This window comes from Petromyzon marinus, chromosome 73, assembly GCF_048934315.1.
Source record: "Petromyzon marinus isolate PM22_M1 ecotype Great Lakes invasive population chromosome 73, UKy_Petmar_22M1.pri1.0, whole genome shotgun sequence".
In the NCBI taxonomy this organism is placed as follows: domain Eukaryota; kingdom Metazoa; phylum Chordata; class Hyperoartia; order Petromyzontiformes; family Petromyzontidae; genus Petromyzon; species Petromyzon marinus.
In genome coordinates, this window is record NC_133739.1 from 2,528,312 (window position 1) to 2,552,527 (window position 24,216).

A 24,216-nucleotide genomic window follows, 5' to 3' on the forward strand; every position below is an offset into this window, starting at 1 on the left:
TACAGAAACAACCACTTGATACTCCGGTCAAAACCATCACACTACCATATATAGCAGGCGTTACTAAAAAGATTTCCAAAATTCTAAACAAACACAAGATCCAGGTCCGGTTCAATACAGTACACAAAATTCGTGATCTGATCCCATCTGTGAAGGATGTCATTTCTGACTTACAGTACCCCGGCGTTTACAAATTGAGTTGTACCTGCAGTAATTGCTATATCGGGGAGACGAAGCGACATGTCTCTGACCGAATTCGCGAGCACAAATCAGATTTGAAACACAGCAGAACGAATTCTTCTGCCGTAGCTGATCACTGTTACAACGCTGTGGGTGATCACGATATAATTTTCTCCGATACCAAGGTTCTTTGCAAACCCACGGGTTTTTATCAGAGATTTGTTCACGAGGCAATTCAGATCTACAAACACAGACACAATTTCAACCGAGAAGATGATTTCAAATTAAGTAACCATTGGAAAGATGTTCTAAATCGAACCAAACATTAAACTAATTTTCAATGGTACAGTATATTTTTCAAGCAGTGGTACCCCAAACATTTGCAGCTCTTAAAATTCCCTTTTCACACCATCAATAGGTAAACTCCCCCTCCCCCCCTCGCCGACTGGCATGTTCACCCGCATGTACACCACCTCTACACCGTTCATCATGCTAAGTCGGCCAATCAAATGATAATTTTTATGCTAATTCCTTTGTCAAGGCACCTTAATTCCTCTCACACAGCTTAAAGGTCGCGGTCTGAGCGTGGCTGTGTTTCACTCCAGCGCTGTCCTCGAGACAATCTGGTCCCTTCACCTGATGAAGGCCGCTTGTGTTGTGGCCGAAACGTCGTGATTTTTGTTGTTTTATTTTTTACCTACGTGACTTTACCGAATATAACCAAAGAGTATGGATCCTTGCAGTCACGAAAGCTTTAAATCTAGAATCAATACGTACAACGCAAATGTTTACATATTGCCGCATACATCTAGCCGTCCAATGTCAAATGAATGCCTAGATGGCGAATCATTTAACGTTCAAGTGACAGTGTTAAGGATGAGCACTAGGTGTGAGTGCCGTGGTAAGGGAAGGGGAGTGGAAATGGGGATTTTGTGTTGAGGCGATAGTGAAAACTAAAGAGTGCACACACACACAAGAAATGGAGAGCGACTCAGCATCCTTAAGTACAAAAACAAGCACCCAAATTATTTAGAATTTGTAAAACAAAGAGGAAGGGGGTGATAATTTTGAACCCAGGAACGCAACCATAGTTTTCCCGTTAGGTATTTTATTTGCCGAACGCGGTTTAGCCCAACGCGCCATTTTCCCGGAACGTAACCCCCGCGTTAGACGAGCTTTGCCTGGTTTAACTGCCAAGAGCTTGGAATTAGCCAAATTAAGTGCAACGTCAGATAACCAAATATAATGTTATGATGTTTGCGTAGTATTTTTTTATTTATTGAATAATTTCACCTGGATAATCCGTTGAGAATAAACATCTGTTTTGCAAAGGTGCCCAGGTGACCAGGCTAAGATGACAAACTCACGCTACTTGACATCCGGATTGTTTGCTAATTGGACACTGAAAGTGAAGAGTCACAGGCAGGAGATGACCATGGTTCTAGGTGCATGGTTCTGTCACATGTACATATTCGTGTTGAACTCTTTTCACACCGTACGTAGCCCGGCACGAAGGTGCGGGGGAAGGACAACAAACCAAACACGAAAGGCAAAACGTGGATTTGTCGGGTGGTATTGAGATGATGGGAGTAGTGAGTGGTAGGACAGACCTATAAAGGACGTGATACCAACCTGTTTGTGGGTAGATGTTCAGCTGTAGATACCCAATGTCTTGGATGCTTTGTGGATACACCGAGACCTCACAGCGATATTGCCCAGAGTCGTGGGTCTGGATGTCGCTGACGGTGATGGAGACGTCGCACGTGGACACATTACCCATCCAGGTGGCCTGTAAAGGCCAGTGGCTGCTCCTTCCATCGAGGCATTGATAAATCTGTGGTCAATAAAGGTGAAAGCAACACAGAGATCAAATGCGTTATATTGTTTCAGTATAAAATTCGTTCAGATAAAACCCGAGAATGATTAGAAATCCTTAATTTTGATCGGATCATTGGGGTTTATTAGTAATAAATCGGCATTTTGTGACCCCCACTGTGTAGCATATGAGATGATAGGACAATAGTCTGAGTCCAAAATTGGCAATAAGTAACGGCAAAGTGGTTCTAAGTGACTCAGAATTGTGCACAGTTGCGTATACGGTACACGACTTCCCTGAAGGCAAACACCTTCAGCGAGCGCGATGCCGATCACACATGGTTCAAATTCGACCCTCGATCGATGGCTGCAGAAGCGCCCGGGTACAAGTTCTTACTTACTAACCACTTACTTACTAACAAGTCCTTACTTACTAACAAGTCCTTACTTACTAACAAGTCCTTACTCACTAACAAGTCCTTACTAACAAGTCCTTACTAACAACTCCTTACTCACTAACAACTCCTTACTCACTAACAACTCCTTACTCACTAACAACTCCTTACTAACAACTCCTTACTCACTAACAACTCCTTACTTACTAACAACTCCTTATTTACTAACAACTCCTTACTAACAACTCCTTATTTACTAACAACTCCTCTATCATTTTTCATTGCTAGAGGGGTTGCCCCCCCTACCTGAAAATCCTGGCTCTGCCTCTGGACGTTTCGATCGCACCACAAGCGGTCTTCTTCAGGCGGTCTTCATCAGGCGGTCTTCATCAGGCGGTCTTCATCAGGCGGTCTTCAACCGCCTGATAAAGACCGCTTGTGTTGCGATCGAAACGTCATGGGTTTTTTGCTTTTATTATTTTCTAATTTTTTGTATTGTATTTTCTTACCACCAATGTACATCAGAACCTTTGACTGCTCCTCACCGACATTTACGCAGTCTTAAAACAACTTCGCATAGAAGGTGACTCAGAGGTCAGAGTGCTGAGTTAGCGCCATTCAAAAGCATGGGGTCAAGTCCAGACATTTGCCTGCGAGTTAACCGAGACCTAAAGTCGAGTCAGTTGATGGACTAAGCTTCCCCCTTTCTGCAATTCTGCACTTAATTGACGAAATTGAAACTCTGAGAATTAAAACATATCTAGTTCATTGTCACGTGATAAGCGCTGTTCCATATGGAAGAGCAATAACGTGACTTTACTGAAAAAACTAAGACTATGAATACCAAACCTGTTCATCTGCATTGGTTATTTTAAATGCTCAAGGGTCATGTGACCAGGTTTACTAACAAGACTTATCAATTCCACGCTTGCACTTGCTGCAATTTAGTGGCAAATGGCGCACAGAACGGACAGAGGAGTAACTCACCCTCTCTTCTCGCCCGTCTATGATCCTGAACCACTCCACCAGCGTGTAGGTAACGCCGCTGATTGTGCAGGTGTAGACACAGGGCAGCAGAAATGTAGTGCCTGCCATGGCGTTCATTTTATCTGGGGTCACAACCACGAGTTCTACGGAAACCACACACAATGCCCACATTAATATATTTTCTTATCTAATATAAATGTATAAACGCGAAACATTTGCCAGTAACAATGCGTTTTAAAAGTACAGAACAGGCAGACCTCGTCGAACGCGGCGGGGTTACGTTCCTGGAAAATGCCATGTTGGGAAAAACTTTGTTGGACACAAAACAGACCTCGTGGGAAAACTCAGGTTGCCTTCCTGCCTTCAAAATGATTCCCCGCTCCCTCTTTGTTGAACTAATACTACAAGATGCCCGCCCTCGTTATTGTACTAATGGATGTTGAGTCGTTCTCACGTCTTGTGTGTGTGTACACTCTTTGTCCATTTCAACGCAACACAAAACCCCCGTCTCCATTCTACCTGCACCACAGCACTCACACCCTACGCTCGCCACTAACACTCTCACTTGAACATTAATGATTCACCATCCAGTCGTCCGTATGACTAACATTCTCAATAACTAGAATCATGCTGTAATGTGTGAACATTTACGTTGTGCTGCTGCAGTGCGTTTTGAGTGCATTACATTATCACACAAAAACAAACCCACAAGTACACACAGACATGCACGGTAAATACATCGATTCACACTACCTTTTTTAATGCAGATACGAAAATGTTAGCAGCAACAAACTGCGTTTCACCGAAATATCACCCCCTTGTGTGGAACACAAACCTCATCAGCCACAACCGTCTAAATCCAAAACAAGCGTTAGATGAAACCGCGTTCAGCAAGGGTTTTTGCTCTATATTTTTTTAGCAAATGTTATCCCTGTGTCCCGTCACTAATATTCACATTAATTGTAAAATCTCGCTCACACACAGTTGGGAGCAGGACTTTCCCAAATTGCTCTTCCACATGGAACAGCGCTTATCACGTGACAATGAACTAGATATGTTTTAATTCTCAGTTTCAATTTCGTCAATTAAGTGCAGAATTGCAGAAAGGGGGAAGCTTAGTCTATCAACTGACTCAACTTAGGACTCGGTTAACTCACAGGCAAATGTCTGCACTTGACCCCATGCTTCTGAGTGGCGCTAGCTCAGCACTCTGACCTTTGAGTCACCTTCTATGCGAAGTTGTTTTAAGATCGCATAAATGTCGGTGAGGAGCAGTCAAAGGTTCTGATGTACATTGGTGGTGACGAGATCGTAGCCAGGGGTTGAACCCAGTTCACCGTGGCACTGGGCCCATGGCTCTAAAGTGTGCATGTTGAGTTTTATATCAGGTCTATAGGATAGATGATAGAGTTGTGGGTGGTAATGTAGACGACGTTTGAAGGAAATAACACAAACCTGATGGACTGGTGACATTCAGCTGTAGATACCCAATGTCGTGGATGTTTTGTGGATACACCGTGACCTCACAGCGATATCGCCCAGAGTCGTGGGTTTGGATGTCACTGACGGTGATGGAGGCGTCGCACTTGGACACATCACCCAGCCAGGTGGCCTGTAAAGGCCATTGTATATCTCCATTGGGGTATTGATAAATCTGTGGTCAACAAAAACGAGAGCATGCACAGATAAAAAATGTATGTATGTTGTATGTATGTTGTATGTGTAGTGGAGTAAATAATATGCATAGGAATTGGCCATACACAGTACATACAGACAGACAAGGAGAACGGGTCACATGAGGTCGAACAGGTGGTCGAGTCGCAGGTGGCGTAAACAACCCGAAGTAATTAAGGGAATCGTTGGCACGAGAGCTGTGATTGGTCGAGAGGCTGTTAGCGTTAAGTGGTGGCGTCTGGATGTCTGATGAAGGGGACAGGTGCGAGCTGGCGGAAAACGGCCACCGAGCCACGTAGCAATTAATTAAGGCTAATGCGAGAGGGGATAAAACGCGAGGTGGTTTGAACGGAGAGGAGTTGTTGCTGGGGAGTTGTTGTTGGAGAGTTGTTGCTGGGCAGTTGTTGGCGAGAGGTGAAGAGATACGAAGAAGACAGCTGGAAATGTTAGGGAAGAATAGATAGAGAGCCGGACCCCAAAGACAGTAAATAGCGATAGGGAGAGTCAGCGTTAGCGGAGATAGATAGAGTCACTGTGTGTGAATAGATAGATGGAGTCACTGTGTGTGAATAGATAGAAGTCACTGTGTGTGAATAGACAGACAGGATACTGTGTGTGAATAGATAGAAGAAGAACCACTGTGTGTGGAAGGGAAGTCACTGCGTGTGAAGAGATAGCGGCGATACTGTGTGTGAGGAGATAGAAGACGAACCACTGTGTGTGGAAGGGAAGTCACTGTGTGGGAAGAGATAGGCGAAGAAACACTGTGTGTGGAAGGGGATCCACGGACGATGCTGAAGTAAATCGGAGTGTCCGAGTTGGCGGAGCACGGAGAGAATTACTGTGTGTACAGAACGATGTAATAAAAGTGACGGCAGAAAAAGAGACGGTTGTCGTCCGAGTAAATTCACGGCACTACATATGTATGTTGTATGTATGTTGTAAGCATGATGTATGTATGTATGTTGTATGCATGTTGTATGCATGTTGTATGTATGTTGTATGCATGTTGCATGTATGTTGTATGTATGTTGTATGTTGTATGTATGTAGAACTTCTTTGGCACAATACATAGCCAACCGTGCTAATCGGAGGTGCGGGGAAGGACAAACTAAACACATCAGTTTTAAAGAAACGAGTTTTCAATCTAGATGATGATTTAAAAGTGCGTAGCTCCAGTGGCTTCCTAATATTTGGAATGGAATGTAGAGGGTTCCAGATGGCCACAGCATGTGATACCAGCCAAAAGCCGCTGCGATGATAACCGGAGTTCGCGCCTAGAATGAATAAGAATGTCTTTGTCATATGTTGGACGCCTTTCACCGGAATGAAAATACAGGAGGTGGTAAGATGTAGAGTTAGCAGGGTTGGCTACGTATCGTGCGAAATAAGTTCAACGTACATACATACACGAGACCTGAATACGAGCTATACATTCGCAGTAATATATGCGGACGTTATGACATCACAATGTCATGTGACATCATAGCTTTTGTACATATCAAACAGTCTACCAGCACACGCATACTAATTGCATTGTCTACCAAAATGTATATTAAAATAACCCTGGGAGATAATATTTTGAGATGGGGTTTTGGATCACCCACGCACCCTTCACCACTGGCTACGTATGCCTAGAGTCCTAGAATGAACGTGAGCAGATACAGATACAGCAGTAGCTGTAGCGCACTATAGGGCAGTCCTCAACTTACGAATAGAATTAGTTCCTGTGACCCGTTCGTAAGTTGGATGTTTGTAAGTTGATGACTGCATGTACATGGTTCAAGTGATGTCATTTTTATTTCATTGGTAAATGTTTTTAAATATACTCTCATGATCGAGATAAATTACTATGAATAGGGAAACAAGTATGTATTAATTGAAATAATTGGTTAAATCTATGGGACCTTTTTGCCAGTATCAAAGTATGAAAAATGTGTTACCCTTTCGAGCAATAAAACAGGAGGTGTTAAGATATTCAAACACCAAATAGATACCTTTTGCAAGGAATCAAATCTGCATTAACCACACGTCTTTGTGGCAAAACATGCAAACGAAACATTTACATATGTAATGAGAGAGCGCCATCTAGTGGGTGCCAGAGGGTAACTGTACGGGCACTATTGGGTACCGTAATCGGCATCCAATCCTTAGCGGGGATAATATCTGGGCCAAAGGTGACGGGCGGAGTCGGAGAAGATGTTCAGGAACCATTGGGAAGGTTCCACGAGGTTGTCCCTAGCAATGCAAACACACTTTCTGAGCGACAACGGGAGGGAGGTTTGTCGCGTTAAAAATCCTGAAAAGAAAAAAATTAAGCCTCTCCAAGACAAAAACAAACACAAAGAGAGCGGCGCTGTGGCAAGCAAAACAAACAGTGGAGAGGCAGCGGCTGTCCCAACATCAAACAAACAACGAAGGCACCTCAGCAGCACGAGCTGAGAAAACTACAGAGCAGCGTGCATCAAGACAAGCCAGAGTCTGCACAGTTACTGCTGCAGCACAGGCTGAGGAAACGACAGAGCAGCGTGATGTCCTGTTCTCCCCCACCCACCCTAATGTGTGCAATTGCTACTATAGAGTCACTAGATACTAATATAGTCAGTAGATACTACTATATTCACTAGATACTACTGTAGAGTCACTGGATACTACTGATGCAGTTGTATGTAGGGTGTGTAGCTACAGTGAGGGAAAAAAATAATTGATCCCCTGCTGATTTTGTACGTTTGCCCACTGACAAAGAAATGATCAGTATATAACTTTAATAGTAGGTTTATTTGAATAGTGAGAGACAGAATACAACAACAAAAATCCAGAAAAAACGCATTTCAAAAATGTTATAAATTGGTTCGCATTTTAATGAGGGAAATAAATATTTGACCCCCTCTCAATCAGAAAGATTTCTGGCTCCCAGATGTCTTTTATACAGGTAACGAGCTGAGATTAGGAGCACACTCTTAAAGGGAGTGCTCCTAATCTCAGCTTGTTACCTGTAAAAAAGACACCTGTCCACAGAAGCAATCAATCAATCAGATTCCAAACTCTCCACCATGGTCAAGGCCAAAGAGCTCTCCAAGGATGTCAGGGACAAGATTGTAGACCTACACAAGGCTGGAATGGGCTACAAGACCATTGCCAAGCAGTTTGGTGAGAAGGTGACAACAGTTGGTGCGATTATTCGCAAATGGAAGAAACAAAAAAGAACTGTCAATCTCCCTCGGCCTGGGGCTCCATTCAAGATCTCACCTCGTGGAATTGCAATGATCATGAGAACGGTGAGGGATCAGCCCAGAACTACATGGGAAGATCTTGTCAATGATCTCAAGGCAGCTGGGACCATAGTCATCAAGAAAACAATTGGTAACACACTACGCCGTGAAGGACTGAAATCCTCCAGCGCCCGCAAGGTCCCCCTGCTCAAGAAAGCACATATACATGCCCGTCTGAAGTTTGCCAATGAACATCTGAATGATTCAGAGGACAACTGGGTGAAAATGTTGTGGTCAGATGATACCAAAATGGAGCTCTTTGGCATCAACTCAACTCGCCGTGTTTGGAGGAGGAGGAATGCTGCCTTTGACCCCAAGAACACCATCCCCACCGTCAAACATGGAGGTGGAAACATTATGCTTTGGGGGTGTTTTCCTGCTAAGGGGACAGGACAACTTCACCGCATCAAAAGGACGATGGACGGGGCCATGTAGTGTCAAATCTTGGGCATTGAAAATCGGTCGTGAATGGGTATTCCAGCATGACAATGATCCAAAACACACGGCCAAGGCAACAAAGGAGTGGCTCAAGAAGAAGCACATTAAGGTCCTGGAATGGCCTAGCCAGTCTCCAGACCTTAATCCCATATACAATCTGTGGAGGGAGCTGAAGGTTCAAGTTGCCAAACGTCAGCCTCGAAACATTAATGACTTGGAGAAGATCTGCAAAGAGGAGTGGGACAAAATCCCTCCTGAGATGTGTGCAAACCTGGTGGCAAACTACAAGAAACGTCTGACCTCTGTGATTGCCAACAAGGGTTTTGCCACCAAGTACTAAGTCATGTTTTGCAGAGGGGTAAAATACTTATTTCCCTCATTAAAATGCAAATCAATTTATAACATTTTTGACATGCGTTTTTCTGGATTTTGTTGTTGTTATTCTGTCTCTCACTGTTCAAATAAACCTACCATTAAAATTATAGACTGATCATTTCTTTGTCAGTGGGCAAACGTACAAAATCAGCAGGGGATCAAATGCTTTTTTCCCTCACTGTATATATGCCTACAAAATAAAGAATAAAAATTGGGTGGGGGGAGGGGAAAAATAAAATTAGGCGAGGGTCGACAATTATTGGAAACCATTTAGATCAACTCTTTACCCCCACTTTCTGAAACTTTTTGATTCAGGACTACTGAAAGTTTGTTAAAGTTTAGTTGACGGACAAATGGACAGACAAACAGAATGCCGGGCGTTTATGATATCTTAGTATTTGTGTATATATGTTGTGTTTTTAAATAGAAGACCAAAATTGGGTACTTCCTGCTAGTGCTCTGATAAACACTTACAGTCTTTGACACTGATTGGCCTACACCAGAGACAGCCATCTGCATGGCCTTGTTTACCACTGGTTTTAGACCAGAGAACAACGCCAAAAGGTGAACAGTACAAAGACGATGCAAGTATCAGAGGATTTATAGCTCGGGTTTGAGCAGTTAGATCTACAGGACCTTTTTGCCATTATCAAATTGTAAAGAAGCTCCAACAGGACGCTCTTGAAGATGAAGGTAGATCTTTGTTTTCGTGTGTGGGAGGTTCACATCTCTCCTACGAGTACTGCCCCTGTGGAGCCACCAACTCGTCTTCACCCCATGCAAGCGCCCGACTGTTCGCAACGCTCCCCTTTCATATCTCCTCTCTCCCTGCCCTTAATTAGACAGTGCTTTACTCTCCACATGTTTAGCCACCTGGCCCGTTCTATTTATTGAATCCTTAACGTTTCTCTAAATTAGTCCCCTACAAAAGTATGCAAAATAAGAATAGGTTTTACCCTTTCTGAGAATTAAATAGGTGTTCACTAATATTACACTGGGGCACCGCACCCCTTAGCTCAGTGCACGCAGACCTCGCCAAACATTTCTGAGAAATGCCGGGTTCGGCAAAACCGCCTTCGAAAAAGTAACAGACCTCGTGAGACAGCTCTGGTTGCCTTCCTGAGTCCTAAACGATCACCCCCTCCCTGTTTGCTATAACTAATTATGCACGATTTCTGCCCTTGTTATTGTACTAACAGATGCTGAGTTGCTCTTCATGTCTTGTGTGCCATCATCATCATCGCGATCTATGGGCAGATGGCCCTTAAGGTGTCAACTGCACATTTTATCATTCAGTTCCACTTCGCTCTGTCTTGTCGTGCCAATCTGCTTAAATAGTGGCCACGTCTTTCTGGCACCAATCTCTTCTTATGTCCTCATCAAGCCATTCTCCATCAGGTGTTCCTCTCTTTCCGGTTCCTTCCATGTTTCTGAACGACGTGACTTTGAATTTTCCTGTTGTTGTCCATCCTGCAGATGTGTCCAAATAGCGCTCGTTTCCTTCTCATCAATGCCTGCATCATCAGGTTTTCTTCTTCCTGTTGTGTGTGTACGATTTTTTGGTTTTCAATATCGCCTCAACACAAAACCCCGGTCTCCATTACTAATCCCATCACCACGGCACTCACGATGATGTTGGTCATGAAAGCCTGCATGTTAAACTGACTAACCTCTATGGGGAGGATACTTTTCTTCAAACCAGAAAATTGGAGAAACTCCGAATTAAGTGGATGAAGCTGTTGTTTTCACTGCCGTTCCTCAAACTATGCAGAGATTACGTTGACTACCATATAAATAACCCATTCTCATTTATATGCATTCATTAATCACCCCCCATCACTCAAGAAGTGCTCACAGGTGATGCCATCACATCTACAAATCTGGCTGTCGCCTGATGAAGCAAGTTGTAATTACTGGCGAAACGTCGTACTCAGATTGTAAATGTTGTGGCTATGCTCTGCAACACACCGGTGTGCTGTACTCGTAACGAACTGGCACGTTCTGTTTAGGTGACAAACCTTACTATTATCTGTGTCGGTTGGTGGCAGGTTTGAAGACACATTTATATATTTAAGCGAACTAATCCAAAACAACCTCGATTATGGATCACCCACCGTGTTCCGACAAACCGACGCTTTCGAAAAAAGCCGCGTTAGGCAAGGTTTCCCACATTTAGATGTCTTAATATGATATAGAGATTTGTAACTCACCCTCTCTTCTTCACGTCCATCCCTTCTGAACCACTCCACCAGCGTGTGGGTAACGCCGCTGATTGTACAGGTGTAGGAGGATGGCAGGAGAATCTTGCTGCCTGCTACGGCGTTCATTTTCCCTGGGGTGACGACCATAAATTCTAAGGAAACAACAACACAGCGCCCACTTTAGTACATCTCGTATAGAAAATGAGAATAGGTTTTACCCTTTCTGGTAATAGAACAGGAGGTGTGTTAAGATGTTCAAACGCCGAATAGAAACCTTTTTAATGACATTAAGTATCGCATTGACCACGCACAGTACTTGTGGTGAACATGCAAACAGATGTGGCTCTGATAATATATGAATTGTCTTTAATAATAATGTAACTATGATGTTACATGGCATTGTCTTTGAAACTGATTGTTCTACTCCATAGGACAGGCTTCTCTATGGCCTAGTCTCACCAGTGTCAGACCAGCTAATGCCTAAAGGCGAACATTACAAAGACAATGCACTTTCAGAGCGTTTATATCTGGGAGTGAGCAGCTGTATCACGTTCTGATGGCAATTGGACATCGGTGTTGATGAGATTCATAGCCAGGCATTGAACCCAGATATTTGTGACCCTTATAGTGGCAACATGTCATGAGATGCAGAATCCATTGGATCCCTCAAAGTGCAGCGCGACCTTTCGTGTTAAGAGTATGGACCACAGAAATAGATATCACACAACTACCTCTGACATCCCATGAAGTGACCTCTGGTCCATGTGTGTGTGTGTGTTGAACTTCTTTCGCACCATACGTAGATCAACTGTGCTAATCGGAGGTGCGAGGAAACGACAACAAACTAAACACAAGAAAGCAGTTATAAAGAAGTTAGTTTGTCAATTCAGATGATGTAAAAGTGCACAGCTCAGCAGCTTCCTAACACCGGAAGGCAGTGCATTCCAGACGGTCGCTGAAGCGCATCTGAGAGCGCGTGGCGCAGTGACCGATGGCGAGCCAAAAGCCGCTGGGAGGATAACCAGAGATCACGTGACGATGGTTCATGCTCCTTGACGATCTCAACAAGGTGGTACTGTGGTTCATTTGTGGCAAGAACTTTGCGTGTAATGAGTGTGTGGTGCCACAACAGCGAAGCCGCTCCGTCGAAACCGGGCCCGTCGCTGTGCTGCTGCGACCGAGAAGCCACCCGGCTCCCGTCACAGCACTTCCCCCGCCACCCCCCCCCCCCCACCTAAACACACACACACTCAAGTAGGGCCTCATGGGGAGGGGAGGGGGGCACCTGCCCTGAGTTTTTACCCGAGAGGCCCCCTCGTGGGGGTGCTCCACGGTTTCTCAGGGTCAGGGAATTGGCAGGCACCCACCAGCCCCCAGGCCAAATGGCACTGCGGCGCCGTGGCTTAACTTAGAATTAAATGACCACGGCGAACTCACTGAGAACCGCAGTGAGGAGATGCTCAAGACACACACGGACCAGCAGACAGGTGGGGAGCGGGGCAGCGTGGGTTAAGCGTCTCTACCCATGGTGCACCGCGGGCTAGCGTCTCTACCCATGATGCACCGCGGATTAACGGCCCTACCCATGACGCACCGCGGATTAACGGCCTGACCCGTGATGCACCGCGGATGGGCGGTGCGGGGGCTTTGAAAGGAGGATAAAAATGGACGCTTTGGGGAAGCATGGGGCCATTTATTATTTGACTGGAGATCAACAGGAGGGAGGGATCGGGGAGCCGTCACCTGACTGTTACTCGCACGTCCGTGAGACGGGGCAGAGAACAGCCAGATTCTGTTTACAGCATCGTCTATCCGCGACCTCCATCGCTGCGAGGTCGGACCGTAAGTACGAGGGAGAGAGGTAAGACAAAGGGACGAAATTTGGAGAGAAAATAGAGGGCAGACAGGTCCATTAAGTATCAGGCAGTAGCGAGATAGGTTAGACCTGTCCTGCTGGTCCGTACTGACACACACAGTCTAGTTCAATACTCGCGGGGAATAAAACCACTAATAGGATAAAGCTGTGTCGTGGTCACTGCGAGTGCGAGGAGGGAGACGGAGTGTTTGGTGTTCGCATATCGGTACGAGTGTGTACAGAGTGTTTTGTGTTCGCGCGCATACGCGGCTGTTTGCAGCGAATAAGGGAGTAGAACGTGCTTAGTGTCCGTACCTGTACGATCGTTTACAGTATCGTTCAGCGCGCGCGTACCTACACGAATATCTTCGGTGGTGCCCAGCGCTCGCGTACCTGTGCAATAGCCTACAGTAGCAATAGCCTACAGTAGCAATAGCCTACAGTAGCAATAGCCTACAGTAGCAATAGCCTACAGTAGCGCTTTGCACTCGCGCGCCTGTGTGACGGGGTGGTGGTCGCGCACTCGCGCTATTGTCTAATAGCGAATTAAGCGCCTGGCGTGCGCGAATACGCGGCTGTGTAAACAGCCCGTTAAATCGGAGCAAAGTAATCGCGGCGCGTTTGTTTTTGCTTAAGCGCGTGGAGCGTGGGTGGGAGGGAATCCCACGGGGGCGCGCCGCGCCTGTTTGTTCCCGTGCAGGACGGGGTTTTACTTTGCGAGCGCGCTCACCGCGACACGCCGCCGTTGAACAGGGTAGCGCATCGCGAGCGCAGAGCGCACGAGCCGCCAATTAAGCTACGCAAACGCGGTCGACATCCCAGGCAGAGGTAGAGGGGGGCGAGGCATTAGGGGTCGGTGGTCTGGACCCGACAGAGCAGCCGGGGAGGTAGCGGTATGAATGGAACGGGGGAGTCGGTGGGCAACGGCCCCGACAATTCAGTGATGGCGGGGGATGGTAGCCCCCACAAGTGCGACCTTTAGAATGAACGAGTTCGGCAATGCAGCTCGGCAAGCACTCGACAGACACGGCCCCATCTTGCAGTACCCGTCACGACGCGTGCCAGACAGTTTTGTCCACGCTGCAGTTTGCAAATGTTTTTTTCCAGACATCCCGTAGAGTAGTGAGTTGCAATATTCGCGCCTAGACGACATTACTGTGCTAGGCTACACGCCACCGTGTTGGCTACGTCACGACTCAGGCAGTAGAGGGCAGTACGTTCCCATCTATTCTGCTACAGAGAGTTCATGTTGCATGGCAGTCGGGACGATTTTTTCGTCATTCTCGGAGCGAGAATCGAGGCGCTGCACCAACGTTGATGTGGAGGGGATTTTGTGCACTCACTGTGGTGACCGCCTTGGAGAGCAATGCACTCGTGAATCTGGCATTCATTGTCAGGCGAAACGAGTTGTAGTTAAACTTGATTTGACGCTTTCGTGACTGCAGGAATTATTCTTTGGTTCTTTCGGTAAAGTCACGTAGAAATAGTTTACTAGGTTTACTAGGTTTGTTTCTCTTTCATTTGTACCTGATGATGATTGCTTGCTTTGCAATCGAAACGTCGGATGATATTATGTAATTTCTTATTTTCTATTTCTACGTGACTTTACCGAAAGAACCAAGGAGTTATAGTTAGTTACAATAGCGATGTCAGGTTAATGAGAGAGATTGTTAGATGTCACCTCTTGGTAGTTAAGTAATGGATTGCTTTTACGAAAAATGAAACGGTTATTTAATGCTACTACGGTTGTTAGTTGAGCATTACTTTTGTTAGATCACTAAATTAGCTTTCTCAGGCGGTCCATATCTTTTGTCACTGCCCAGAAAATAGTTTTTTTCAGTTTTTCAGTTTCATTTATTAGGTATAGCCCTGTGAGCCATGAGGCTCTTGACTCGGGTGCAACTGCAACAAACAAAAACATAAACAAAGAACATCTTAGAGTGCCGATGCGCGACAGAAACATCCAGGAAAATCTTCCAGAAAAAAGCACTGTATATCAACTCTGTGTGCAAAAATCCCAATGGGACACAAGTCGACACAATAACAACCGTGAGACAATTTAGATCAACTTCTTGGCTCTTTCGGTAAAGTCACGTAGAATGTAAATAAAATAATAAAAATAAAACATAATAAAATTAAATTCTAACGACGTTTCGGCCACAACACAGTTCTGTTCCTTCACCTGAAGAAGGCTACTTGTGAACGATAGCGCTTAAATGAAGCACTGTCATTCATTGACAGCGCTTCAATGAAGAGCTGTCGTCCCGACAGTTCTGTTCCTTCACCTGAAGAAGGCTACTTATGTTGTGGCCGAAATGTCGTGAGAATTTTATTTTATTATGTTTTATTTTTATTATTTTATTTCCATTCTACGTGACTTTACCGAAAGGACCAAGAAGTCCCTGAAGTCACGAAAGCTTTAAATCGAAATTTAGATCAAGTTATCAGGCTAACTCCGTACTTCAACAAACAAACCTGGCTTAACCATATGGTTTCGAATATCACCAAAATAAAGATATAAAAACAATGTAACAGTGATCATAGGAACTGTGATGAAAATTTAACAATAAACGATATACTAGTGATGATGATGAAGGTGATGATGATGATGGTGATGAAGATGATGGTGTTGATTTGAAGCTTTCGTGACTGCAGGAATCCATACTCTTTAGTTCTTTCGGTAAAGTCACATAGCTAGAAAAATTTAATTAAATAATATATCACGACGTTTCGATCGCAACACAAGCGATTGTCCTCAGGCAAAACAACATCCAGCAGCAGAACTGGTGAACCAAGAAGAACACAGCGAGAGAGCTGCCACAACAAGGGGGTTATTTATGTCTGAGGGGGGTGTAGCCCAAGGGCAAGCAAGTGTGGTCCTAGCTGGAATGGATTGCCATCCCTGCATGCAAGCACATCAGCTGTGTTAATGGGGGAGATTAGGGAGAGAGAGATTAGGGAGACAGATTAGCGTGTCAAAGTAAATGAGCTTCCGTCGCTGCGTAAGAGCACCGTCGCCGCACATACGCACATCAGCAGTGTAAATGGGAGATTAGCACCATGTTAATGGGAGACTTTAGGGAGAGAGATGAGGGGGATTAGCAAGTTAATGTCATGTCTATGTGTAACACAAGCTGTGGCCAGGCCTGCGCTGTGAGAAGCAAGCGCGTCAATGCAAGAGAACCACTGCAACGGTGGCCGTGCCAGTGAGACACATAGCCCATCACACAGCCAGAACCATCGATACATCGAGGCTAAGGGAGCAGAGGTGGCCATGTTAGTGAAACACGGCAGAACCAATACCTCTGCTGTGGCTGAGTCCATCACACGATGGGCTCGCATGATATTGTTTTTTTCCGAGACCAAAGTACTCTGCAAACCTTCGGGCTACCATCAAAGATTTGTCCATGAAGTCATCCAGATATATAAACACAGAGACAATTTCAACCGAGAAGATGGGTATAAGCTGAGCAATCATTGGCAGGACGTTATTAACCAGGTAAAGTCATAACTCGTTGTGATGCTTCCATCCTTCCTGCCGTTTGGCTGTTCTCTCCGATTCTCTGAGTTGCATTGCCCTGTTGGATGCCTTTGCATTAACGGGCTGGGGTCTCACTAACATGGCCACCTCTGCTCCCTTAACCTCGATGTATCGATGGTTCTTGCTGTGTGATGGGCTGTGTGTGTCACTGGCACGGCCACCGTTGCAGTGGTTTTCTTGCATTGACGAGCTTGCCTCTCACAGCGCAGGCCTGGCCACAGCTTGTGTTACACATAGACGTGACATTAACTTGTTAATCCCCCTAATCTCTCTCCCTAATCTCTCCCATTAACATGGTGCTAATCTCCCATTAACACTGCTGCCGTGCGCATGTGCGGCGACGGTGCTCTTACGAAGCGACGGAAGCTCATTTACTTGACACGCTAATCTCTCTCCCTAATCTCTCTCTCCCTAATCTCCCCCATTAACACAGCTGATGTGCTTGCGTGCGGGGATGGAAATCCATTCCATCTCGGACCCCGCTTGCTTGCCCTTGGGCTACACCCCCCTCACACATAAATAACCCCCTTGTTGTGGCAGCTCTCTCGCTGTGTTCTTCCTGGTTCAGCACTTCTACTACTGGATGTTGCTTTCACCTGATGATGATCGTTTGTGTTGCGATCGAAATGTCGTGATATTTTATTTTACTTTTCTACCCACGTGGCTTTACCGAAAGAACCAAAGAGTAAGATGATGATGGTTTTGGTGGTGGTGACGATGATGAAGGTGGTAATGATGATTGTGATGATGATGCTGATAGTAGTGGTAGTGATGATGGTGGTGATGATGACCGTGGTAATGATGATTGTGGTCATGAAAGTGGTGATGATGACGATGGTGGTGATGATGGTCATGATGGTGGTGGTGATGATGGTCGTAGTGGTAATGATGGTGATGATGGTGGTTGTGATAATAATGATGGTGGTGATTATGATGGTGGTGATGATGGTGATGATGGTGGTTATGATAATGATGGTGGTGATTATGATGGTGGTGATGATGGTGATGATGGTGGTTGTGATAATGATGATGGTGGTGATTATGATGGTGGTGGTGATGATGATGGTGGTTGTGGTGATGATAATGGTGGTGCAATGATGAAGATGGTGGTGGTGATGATGTTGTTGGTGGTGGTGACGATGGTGGTGACGATGATGGTGGTGATGGTGGTTATGGTCATGATGGCGATGGTGGTGGTGGTGATGAATTCGAGTTGACCACGACCTGCTATTGAACTCACCACGTGGTGTTCTTCCTTGGTGCTGCACTCCGGACTCCGAGCCATTCCCAACTCCCGTGCTGTCAGCAAACACCGTTCCTGCGGATAAATCAGAATCTCAGAATCAGAATTTATTTATTGATAATGGAGGAATCCGATGAGCTATGAAGCTCTATTTCACAGTTGATCCAGTAGGGCCACGGGGTAAGAACGTTACATTGATGACGGTTGCATTAGGGGTGCTACGGTGGTGAGGAGATGTTAACTACCTCGCCTGGTATACAGGAGGTCGTGGGCTCAATCCCAGCCCTAACACCATGGTGGCTAGGAGATGTTAACTACCTCGCCTGGTATACAGGAGGTCGTGGGTTCAATCCCAGCCCTAACACCACGGTGGCTAGATGTTAACTACCTCGCATGGTATACAGGAGGTCGTGGGTTCGATCCCAACCCTGACGCCTGTTGTATATTTGGAGATTTCGTGTTTTCCCCGTGGTCTCGTGGATTTTACTCTGGATCCTCCGGTTTTTACCTCCGCATTTCGAATCAACATCACGCCTTTAGAGTATTTGGCTGCTTTACATTTCCACGTGATGATGATGATGATGATGACGATCAGCCACTTTCTTGAGCTGTCACTTGTGGTTAAGTCTACATATCTCAGTGGGCCTTACCTGGTGGAATAACAATAGTTTAGTTTCGTGTTTAGATCACGTCGAGATGCTTCTGTGGAAGATGCTTTCACGAATGCGTGCAAAGTGGAGAGAGATCGTATCACCGACTGTCGTTATAGCGCACAATGCGTGCGTGTGTTTGATTCAGCACAGGGAGGCATTACTGAGCCTCCGTTGTGCCCCTACGCCCCTCTCGTCAATCCACTGCTGGATGAGCGCCTCATCACGACATGTCGGCTCCTGATGGCCAAGTGACATACTTCACCATTCTGGTCAATGTGAGTTGATGAAGGCAAGCATCATAGCCGGCCTTGTACTGTCCTGCTCGTTGCTGTATCTATGTACGCATGTTGAAATTCTTTCACACCGTACGTAGCCACCTGTGCTAATGTATGTGTTGAAATTCTTTCACACCGTATGTAGCCACCTGTGCTAATGTATGTGTTGAAATTCTTTCACACCTTCTTTGGTTCTTTCGGTAAAGTCATGTAGAATGAGAATTAAATAATAAATTGATAAAATAAAATATTATTGTGTTATTTTATTTTATCAATTTATTATTTTATTCTCATTCTACGTGGTGACTTTACCGAAAGAACCAAAGAAGATGAATCATTGCAGTCACGAAAGCTTTAAATCGAAATTCTTTCACACCGTACGTAGCCACCTGTGCTAATGTATGCATGTTGAATTTCGTTCGCACCGTACCACTGGACGGGTTGGGCAGGATTTCTACCTCTGTGACTTTACCGAGAGAACCAAAGAGTACAACAGCCTACACGTGGTGGTGGTGGTGGTGGCGGTGGCGGTGGTGCTACTTACCAATTAATAATAGTACGAATATTGTTAATATTGTTGTTGCTTTTGTTGTTCCGAGTGGAGGAGTCGGGGCGATTCCTTCACGAACGGAGGACAGGAATTCTGTAAAATGAACAAGTTACCAACGTCATTAGACCTCCTTTGCCAGTAACAAAATATAATAATTTGGGTTTTCCCCCTTTTTTCTGGCAGCAAAAGGTTCCAGTTTTGTTGCCAGAAAAAAGGAGGAAAACCCTATTATTAAGTTACCAACGATTTACAAATGAATGCCTTCGTTTGGAAGGGTCACAAATCTCCCCACCTCACCGTGCGGCAAGACCAGGGACGTGCGGTGAGGGGAGGCAAGGGGAGGCAGAGCCTCACCTGCCAAACTCCAATGGAAACAGCTGTTACGAAAAGTAAAAAATCAAATAAAAGAAATATGAATACTTTTCCACTGATCTGTGTTATAAATGCCATTCCTGTACGACTCCAATCATTTTCAGGGTCAAAATCGCCAAATTTGCGGCGCTCCGCTGCAAATACAGAAAGAGACGAGAGGTGAGGCAGTGACGCGCTCAGCCTCCCCTCTGATTGCGCAACCCCTCAGTAACTGGATGGAGCGCGGGCAATAAGCGCGTGCCTGTTACTATCTCAGCATGTCACCAATGTAATGTTTGTAGACCCCTTCATTTCATGTCCTCGCCTTCCATACTCCAGGTAACTTATTTCACGTTTGTGTTTAAAGATATTTAGGCTCGCTGGTCTCGTCATGAAACTGCAATGAAAAAGCACCAGGGGAGGCAGCTATCACATCTGCCTCACCGAGGGGGACGTGTCTAACACGCCCCCATCAGTGAGGACACGCCCCCTCGGTAAGGCCACGCCCCCTCGGTGAGGCAACGCCCCCCTCAGTGAGGCAGCTATCACATCTGCCTCACTGAGGGGGACATGTCTAACACGCCCCCCTCAGTGAGGCCACGCCCCCTCAGTGAGGCAGCTGTCACATCTGCCTCACTGAGGGGGACGTGTCTAACACGCCCCCCTCAGTGAGGCCACGCCCCCTCAGTGAGGCAGCTGTCACATCTGCCTCACTGAGGGGGACGTGTCTAACACGCCCCCCTCAATGAGGCCACGCCCCTTAGTGAGGCCACGCCTCCTCAGTGAGGCAGCTATCACATCTGCCTCACTGAGGGGGACGTCCAGTAGGTATAAAGATAATGAATCACGACGTCCACTTGACTCCAGTGACCCGCGTTCTGCCCCGCCTGCTTCCCCTCCTTCTCTCTCCCCCCCTACTGGCGAGGCCGCCTACTACTATAACCTCGTGCCACGGCAGATCTCGCGCCTACCTCAGCGGTTTGTTCTTGCTGTGGTTGTCTCACCTGATGACGATTGCTTGTGTTGCGATCGAAACGTCGTGATCTATTGATTTGTCTACCTACGTGGACTTTACCGACAGAAGCAAAGAGCTTGGATTCCTGCAGTCACGAAAGCTTCAAATCAAGATTGAGGGGGATGTGTCTAACACGCCCCCCTTGGTGAGGCCACGCCCCCCTCGGTAAGGCCACGCCCTCCGTGAGGCCAGGCCCCACGTGACACCACGCCCCCTCAGTGTGTGAATCTGTCTCTGACACGAGCCAGTGCCTCCCCAGACACTGACGTCACCGCACGTCACTGGGGAAGACTCATCAACACGAGACAGCGAATCTCAATGGGAGCTCTCTCAGCTGGTAGTTAAATAAAGGACCTCAATCACATGGGACAGTGAATCTCAATGGGAGCTCTCTCAGCTGGTAGTTAAATAAAGGACCTCAATCACAAGGGACAGTGAATCTCAATGTGAGCTCTCTCAGCTGGTAGTTAAATAAAGGACCTCAATCACATGGGACAATGAATCTCAACGGGAGCTCTCTCAGCTGGTAGTTAAATAAAGGACCTCAATCACAAGGGACAATGAATCTCAATGTGAGCTCTCTCAGCTGGTGGTTAATAAAGGACCTCAATCACAAGGGACAATGAATCTCAATGTGAGCTCTCTCAGCTGGTAGTTAAATAAAGGACCTCAATCACAAGGGACAATGAATCTCAATGTGAGCTCTCTCAGCTGGTAGTTAAATAAAGGACCTCAATCACATGGGACAGTGAATCTCAATGTGAGATCTCTCAGCTGGTAGTTAAATAAAGGACCTCAATCACAAGGGACAGTGAATCTCAACGGGAGCTCTCTCAGCTGGTAGTTAAATAAAGGACGTCAATCACATGGGACAATGAATCTCAATGGGAGCTCTCTCAGCTGGTAGTTAAATAAAGGACGTCAATCAACAAGGGACAGTGAATCTCAATGGGAACCCTCTCAGCTGGTAGTTAAATAAAGGACCTCAATCACAAGGGACAGTGAATCTCAACGGGAGCCCTCTCAGCTGGTACTTAAATAAAGGACCTCAATCACATGGGACAGTGAATCTCAACGGGAGCTCTCTCAGCTGGTGGTTAATAAAGGACCTCAATCAACAAGGGACAGTGAATCTCAATGGGATCTGAATCTCGGAGCGAGTTAATGAAATTTGGGATGAAATCTCCCGATAAAACCGGTAACCACAGAGCGCAGTCCAACCGGTCCCTCAACTGGTGACACCAAGGCCGTAATTAAATATTGGGGGACACATCTCCCCCCAATATTCAAATATGCTCAAAATGTCCCCCCCCCCCAATATATTGCTATAAAATAAATAATTGCTATGCTATGTAAATAAAAAACAACAATTTTCTAAACCTTGGCCACAATATCTGGACTTGTCTTCATATAAATCAACGCATAGATTTATGTTTATATCATTATGGTTGTACTTTATTAATCCCTAATGTCTGCCATTACATACAATGAATCAAGAAATGTAAAAAAGAGTAAACACAGAGCAATGTGATACAATATACACGATTAGACATTATTGTAAAAAAATAAAAGTCCATCCCACGTGTTCGTGAATATTTTTTTTATATTTTAGGCAGGAAATTAGTTTTAAAATTTCGATTTAAAGCTTTCGTGACTGCAAGGATTCATCTTCTTTGGTTCTTTCGGTAAAGTCACGTAGAATGAAAATAAAATAATAAATTGATAAAATAAAATAACACAGTAATATTCTCACGACGTTTCGGCCACAACACAAGCGGCCCTCATCAGGTGAAGGGACGAGACTGTCTGGTAGGACAGCGCTGGAGTGAAAAAGCCACGTTCAGATCACGACCTTTAAGCTGTGTGAGAGGAAACAAAGCGCCTTGACAAAGGAATTAGCATAGAATTTAGCATTGAAATGGCTGAGTGATTAGCTTGTGACTGGTCACAGAAATAGCTATGTTAAAAGTTAAAGTATACACATCCGCAGAGGCACCCCTTAGTTTTAAAATGTAGATTTTTTTTCTGGGTTGGGACCCCCCCCCCCCCCCCCAGGAAGATCGGGCCCCCCACAGTTGACTCCATGGCTAGGGCCTTGGGTGAAGGGCACCGCAGCACCGCCACTGCACGCCTCTCACCACCTGCCCGTGTTCGTTCACTCACCTTGCAGGCACGCGCCGCGTGAAATACCAAACTCACGATCCCAGTCTCACTCCCAGCAACAGGCTGTGTGGTGGTGGTGGTGCAAGCGTTGTTGTTGACCTGTAGCGCCCACAAGGCCTGCGCTGCGGCACACGAGGAAGTGAGTGGCCAAGCACCGCGTCCGGCCCCCTTTGATCTCGCGACGTACCGCAGGCGGTGCTCATTTGAGGCTGAGTCAACCTCGGGGACAGGGGCCCGGGACCGGGACCGGCTCAGATCATCGTCACCCGCGAGCCACGACGAGGAGGAGGAGCGGGAGCCGAACTCGTGCGGGCCCCCGGGAGGCCGTGGCAGAGCTGCGAAGTGAAACTCGCCGTCACTTCCCCATCGCCCACACAAAGTTCAAAGATCAAAGAGCTCTCTACCCGCTCACCTGCGCAAAGACAAAGATCCCCCCAGGTAGCCTCTCGCAGGGCTGCAGGGGCAAGTGCTGTTCGTAGTAGCGAGCACCTGTGAAGGCTACCGGCACTGTGGCACACGCAGAGGGGGGGGGGGTGGCCAGCACCACCACGCCCGGCCGCCTTTGTATCCCCAGTGGCGATGTTTACGAACATTTGAGGCTGAGTCGACCTACAGACACACACACCGCTTCTGGGCATCTCAAAGCGTGCTGAGACTGTTGTCCTTCACACGCAACTGCGATTAGCCACGGTTGGCTACGTACGGTGCGAAAGAAGTCCAACATCCATACCGACACCACGAAGTGAGGGTGACGTCACCACGGCACCTGTGCCAGGCTGGGTGCACTCACACGCACACTCACACGCACACTCACACGCACACTCACACGCACACTCACACGCACACTCACACGCACACTCACACGCACACTCACACGCACACTCACACGCACACTCACACGCACACTCACACGCACACTCACACGCACACTCACACGCACACTCACACGCACACTCACACGCACACTCACACGCACACTCACACGCACACTCACACGCACACTCACACGCACACTCACACGCACACTCACACGCACACTCACACGCACACTCACACGCACACTCACACGCACACTCACACGCACACTCACACGCACACTCACACGCACACTCACACGCACACTCACACGCACACTCACACGCACACTCACACGCACACTCACACGCACACTCACACGCACACTCACACGCACACTCACACGCACACTCACACGCACACTCACACGCACACTCA

At 46.5% G+C, this 24,216-nt stretch overlaps 1 protein-coding gene across 1 annotated transcript in view; it reads right to left on the bottom strand.

Moving 5' to 3' along the window:
* Nucleotides 1-23,362, bottom strand: part of LOC116958143 (endothelial cell-selective adhesion molecule-like) — a 46,581-nt gene extending 23,219 nt beyond the window's left edge. The window contains exons 1-8 of the mRNA XM_076055837.1: nucleotides 23,171-23,362; nucleotides 19,752-19,831; nucleotides 19,449-19,547; nucleotides 17,974-18,051; nucleotides 11,347-11,489; nucleotides 4,833-5,031; nucleotides 3,378-3,520; nucleotides 1,813-2,014 (exon numbers count right to left, since the gene is read on the bottom strand). Coding sequence (XP_075911952.1) covers nucleotides 1,813-2,014; nucleotides 3,378-3,520; nucleotides 4,833-5,031; nucleotides 11,347-11,484 — 682 coding nt within the window. The 5' untranslated portion in view covers nucleotides 11,485-11,489; nucleotides 17,974-18,051; nucleotides 19,449-19,547; nucleotides 19,752-19,831; nucleotides 23,171-23,362. The remainder of the gene's footprint in view (nucleotides 1-1,812; nucleotides 2,015-3,377; nucleotides 3,521-4,832; nucleotides 5,032-11,346; nucleotides 11,490-17,973; nucleotides 18,052-19,448; nucleotides 19,548-19,751; nucleotides 19,832-23,170) is intronic.
* Nucleotides 23,363-24,216: the final 854 nt, after the last annotated feature.